At 45.1% G+C, this 5610-nt stretch overlaps 1 protein-coding gene across 1 annotated transcript in view; it reads right to left on the bottom strand.

Moving 5' to 3' along the window:
* CCND1 (cyclin D1) overlaps positions 1-5610 on the bottom strand; it is a 14796-nt gene that overhangs the window by 6325 nt on the left and 2861 nt on the right. The window contains exon 3 of the mRNA XM_009334537.1: positions 5371-5530. Coding sequence (XP_009332812.1) covers positions 5371-5530 — 160 coding nt within the window. The remainder of the gene's footprint in view (positions 1-5370; positions 5531-5610) is intronic.

The raw sequence follows: 5610 nt of genomic DNA, 5'->3' as shown, positions 1-5610 counted from the left end.
AGCATGGCTTCAGCTGCCAACTATTGCATCCAAAAAGGTAGGGAAAATCGTGAGCAGAAAGGTGCCTCCTGCTCTAAACTGTTACAGGTCCGAACCTGTGAACACTTACCCACATGAGCAACTGTACTTCAGTGAGTAGCCCTTCCTAGCACTGCGCCTGGGAGGCCATTCATCACTTCGAGGTATTTTTATCATAAGCAGGGCCCCCATTCTTCAAATGTTAAAATACTTTGCTCATGTGAATAATGCCACTGGGGTCAATGGTACTATACATCTGAGGAAACCTGTTCGCATTCTTCAGTGTTTCGCATTATCAGATCCTAGGTGCGCCCTAATAAGGAGTCCTCGGGCCCTTTAAAGCAGAAACCTTTGCATTGACATTCAAAGGAATATAGCTTTAATGAACAACAACATCGACAAAAAGAAAGAAAGAGAAAGACTGCTTAACCCTGTCAGGAGGCAGATAATCCATATTTAAATTAAGGTTTCATCTTAAAAATGCTTTGTCTCAACCTAGTCTCTTGTCAGTGGCTGCCATCCATCCTGGCAACAGGGATTTAATGTAAATGTGGCATAACTAAGTGACGGGGGTCCCAAGAATTGGCGGACAATCAGTTACATTCTGATGTGACACCATGCTGACAAGAGGCTGGGCCCCCTTCCAGACTGCATTGCTGTAGGTCTCTCCACAAAGCCACTCCCATGATTCCTTAAGGGGCTATCTCTGCCATTTAGCATGTTTTTGGTTTGGTTTTTGTTTTGTTTTGTTGGGGTTTTTTAATAAGAATAATCCACATTTTAATGCCAAGACTCTTTCTGCTGAACAGGAATGCGTTTGATCCGTGGCAGTGTACACCTTGAGAAGAATCAGAAACAAAGGAAGTGGCACAAGTAAACGTCTAATTTTGTGAGGAAGAGAGGGAAATGCCACATTATGCACAAGAACCTGAGATACATTCCTTCAGCTTTTATCAGAACACAACTTCCTCTGGGTTGAAAAAATATAAACCATCTGTCAAACCCTTGAATGAAATCAAAGGAATGGACAGCTTAGAGGGCTCAGTAGAACAGTTTAAGTATTAAATCATGCATCTCCTTTATTATGATAAAATAACTTTTGTGTAAATGTTTTACCAGTGAAACTAAAGACTTTGGGACTCTACGAAAGTCCTCTCTCTGCATCTATTCATATGCCTCTGACACTCCATTGTAGCCCTGACCAATACCCACCTTCAAAGGGGCGTTTCGCCCAGCGTTCTACGAACCTTCAAAATTAAACTGATACGGTGAATTGTGGCCAAACTTTTGTGATGCACTGCCAGCAAAAAGGCAAGCTTGATCTAAAGCCATCTCGTTTATGTTACTGTGCTTAAAATAAATACAGTTTATCCCCTTTCCCATTTTCCCCATTTGCGGGCAGATAGATATAAATACACCCACCTTCTAGCAAGCTTCTGTCATTCCCAAAACTCGAAGTAGTCCAGACTGCTTATTGACACTATACACATTGCAAAGCCAGTCCCCTAACTGAAATACTGATACGCAGTTGCAGGTAGACTTCAGAAATGAGGGATTTCAGTAGGCAAGCATGAATTCCACCAAGATTGGGTTCCTCAGAGGGGTACGGTGGCAGCGCGTTTGCGACACTATTTACTGAGCTCCACGAGCAGAACACGACCAAAATGTGTCAGTTTAATGAGTCTGTCCTGACAGGATCACGTTTGGGATTAATATTTGCGTTCTTCTTTTAAATGGAGCAGTAAACAAGAACATGAATTCATAGTCACACCCTCATTCTTTCCAAGGTGGAAAAGTGATAATGAAGTTTAAATGACCAGTTTGTGTCTGTCCCTATAACCACTCCAGACAAGCAGCATGGACTGCCTTTTTGTTGCAACTCAACAAGGAATTATTTGTGGCAGAGGCCACTAATTTCAGCATATTAATCAGGGGGCCCCTCTCGCCTGTAATTGGATGCCCCCAAGTGAAGAGTGTGGCATCATTGTCAGCCTCCATCGCCTCATCTTGCGCTATTGAGCGCTCAGGAACAAGGGGGCTTCGGTGAGATGAATTAGACCTGACACAGCCACAATGGGGTAGGGGGCCCCATCAATTGAAGCACACATCCCCAGTAGCCTATCTGAGACTTCATCCAAAAAGAATAAACAACTTCAGCGTTGTTAAAAAGAGAGAGAGAGAGAGAGAGAGGAGGGGGAGGAGAGAGAAGAATGCCAGCCACCCTGAAGGGAGGACAAAGCAGGCATATAGGCGCTGCAGCGCTTTAAAAAAAATTCCTAACAAGGCGAGTCACCCCTTTTCCTTTTTAAATGGAGCAGCAATTCCATCCGTCTGGAGAGCTGGGGGCTATGAATGAAAATCTTTTCATTGAGGCAAATCAAAACTGTGAACATAAATCACTTGCTGCAAGATGCAACAGGTTCCAACTGGTCACATACCTTGAGACTCCCAATTTTATAAAGGCCGGAGAATAGGAGAATTGTAACACGCTTGTTTCAAAGGGGGATCTTTCTTTCTCCATCGAAGAGGAGGAAAGCAACAACAATAATAGCAATAATAATAATATAAAAGGAGCCTGGTATGTTTTGATAACCAGAGGAACATAATGAAATGCTGAAGCTCCAATATTTGTTGCTATTCATTGTTACGCTTGTATAGAGCTGCAGTTCTCCCTCAACACTGGTCTTAACTTGGGCCAAAAGAGGCCTGCTTCCTTTTGAGCTCTCCCTGCCTTGCTCGGCCATGCCAAAGCCCCATTCATTAAGCTCAATTATGTGTTAACTTCAAACAACCCCTGGTAATTTTTTTTTTTTCTCCCAAACCTACCACAGCACAAAGACATCCTTTGGTGAAAATGGATTTTTCAAAACTAAACCAAATCAAACAAATTCACTTCTACTAGCCAGACAACTGAAGAAGGAGCTTAGAAGGAATTCCCCTCAACTTCACCTTGCAGTGTAACCTTCTCTTTCTGGAGCAAACACATACACACTCATCTACAAACACTTCCACAGCCTTGTTAAGCCAACTGGCGGAGATTTTATTTTCTAAGCAAGCATTATTTTGCTGCCTCTTCTTAGGAGACCCTCCTTTACAGTAGAGGACGCAGGCTGTACTTCAAGCAAAGGACATACTGCACTTGCCCCTGAGGCCACTTAAGCGAGTGTCAGTGTTTCCAGTGGACTTTGGATTGGGCCCCACAGCATCCAGGCAGCACAACGCGTTTGCAGTCCATCTAGGTTCATTTTGGCAAGGGGAAATACAACACAACCCAGCGACAGCAAAGCAAAGTCCAGATGCTACTTAAGCCACATGTGATCTTCACTAGCCAACAAAGAAGTCATGAGGAAAGCAAGAGGTAGAGAAAATCCTGACATCCAAAAATAACAATAAAAATACAGAGCCTAGTGGCAGCCTTCCTGAGCGCTCTTTCCCCAGGCAATATTCCCAACTTCAGTAGGGAGCTGAAGAGGGCCCCAATTCTGGTGAGCTCAGTACTGGTTTTTTTTTAAAAGCTAAGTAAAACTCCCAGAACATGGTTCTCATTTACTGATCCATTCTCCAGCTGTGGTGTGTAGCAGTGTTAAATAAAGGCTCTGGATGTGCTTCCTAAAAGAAACATAACAACACCGACAGTAGATCAAAGTACTGGACTCTTAGCAAGTCTCCAACCTTTGAACTACTCTTGTTTTCATCCCTGTCATTGCCAACACAACAACCTAGGTTAAACATCCCCATATCCAAAGGGGAGGCCGGGTAGCTGTTCTCTTTAGCTAACAGCCGAGGAAGCTTCAAACTTAGCAAATCACGCATTTGGAGTCGCAGCAGCCTTATCTGGTAGAATCTGGCATGGAGAGTTACGTCTATTTTCCCAAAATGTTGCTGCAGGTAGTTTGAAGGCCGTTTGAAGGTTGTAGCGCTCCGAACACCGAGCATTATTGCAGGCAATCTAACTTACGAACTGCCCGTTACGCTGATGTTAGGCCCAAGACGAAGAGCAATGCCAGTGTTTACAAATTTCTCTTTTATGGCTTGGTCGTTCTATCTTTAGGCCTTGCAGTAGAGCCAATTCTATGAAATAGAATTTTTCCTCCGAGTGCCTGCAATCTTTCTTCAAACTTTTTATACCGAACCCATCTCTGGAAAATAAACTACACAACTTTAGTTTGTGCCATTGACCACACACGTCCCACCGAGGTTTTCAAGTGTGGATACCTCTTCTCAAGTCCAAATGCAGGCTTGATCTCTTTTTTTAGCACAACTGCTACTGAATATTAACGTTTACTAAAGCGCTGTATCTCCTTTACACTAAGTTTTTATCAGTGTCAACAGAGTGTCTGGCATTCCTCTTTACGTGCTACTGCAAAAGAACATTTGCTTTGGCTGCTTTTTCTTCCTTATTCTTTTGCCATTCCTGGATTGGTCTCGCCATACTAAAAGAAAACGCGCTGAACGCGTTTTGTTTAAACAGAGTATCTTCCCTCTAGAACTTATTTTGCCCCTGCTCCTCCAGCTCTGTCCTGTGGGAACAGTGAGATCTGGAGAACAGAAAGACTCCTCTCAAACTTTTTTTCCTTCCCACTTGTTAGGGTTCAGTGGGTAAAGCCGGTACATGCACAAATGCATACACACACAGAGTCCACATGCAAACATGGAACTTCAAAGAACCAGTGCTCGCGCACGCACGGTGCCCTTGAAACCAAAGATCAGGCCTCTGCAAACCTGGCCTAGCGAACAGTCGGCGTCTTTGGAGGCCGGCCCTGCACATGGCTTCAGCGCAGCACGTGGTCAGAAGGGTGCAGATGGCAGGGGCTCGGTCCTGTGCCAGGAAAGCCTCTGTGCCGCGTGGCCCTCCTCCAATCCACCAGCCACCGAGGAGGGAGGAAGAGGCAACTCGAAGAGGGAAGTTTTGAAACCCCCACGCAGATCTATTCACAGGCAAAATCTCCCTCCGCCTTTAAAAACCGTCTTAAGAATGAATCCGCATGGGGAGGGATTCCCCGTACGGGCAGTAAGCCTTTTGCAGCCCCCACGTAAAACCCGGTGTACAGAGGTGAAGAAATCGTGCCACGCTGAGCTGCGACTCCAGGGCTAAGCTACAAAGAGGGGGGTACTTCTCCCTCTCTGGCAACACCACATACTCCACTCAGAAGCAAAATGTCTTCTGAAAAAACTTACCTCCGCAAAGTAACCCACCTTCTGCAAACAACAAGGGGCAATAATCGAGGCTTAAACCACCTCCCCACAGCTCTGTGAGCTCGCTTTAGACCACAGCTACGGGAAGCTTTACAAGCCAGGGGGTAGAGGCATGGAGGGGAGCAACACGCTTTGCTTAACGTGCAGGGCTCATACCTGTAGCGCACAGAGCCACAAAAGTCTGAGCATGTTTACGGATGATCTGCTTGGTGTCCTCTGCCAGAGGCATTTTAGTAAGGAAATGTTCAATGAAATCGTGGGGGGTCATTGCAGCCAGATTCCATTTCAGCTTATTCACCAGAAGCAGCTCCATTTGCTGCAAAGACAAGAGGGAGGGAAGGGGGAAGAAGAGAAGAGGAAGGAGAAGAGGGAAAATGTGGTTAGCTCCGCTCACAC

This window comes from Pygoscelis adeliae, unplaced genomic scaffold (assembly GCF_000699105.1).
Source record: "Pygoscelis adeliae isolate BGI_AS28 unplaced genomic scaffold, ASM69910v1 Scaffold171, whole genome shotgun sequence".
Taxonomy (NCBI): Eukaryota; Metazoa; Chordata; class Aves; order Sphenisciformes; family Spheniscidae; genus Pygoscelis; species Pygoscelis adeliae.
The sequence above is the reverse complement of the archived record's forward strand: the minus strand, read 5'-3'. Positions and strand labels throughout refer to the sequence as shown.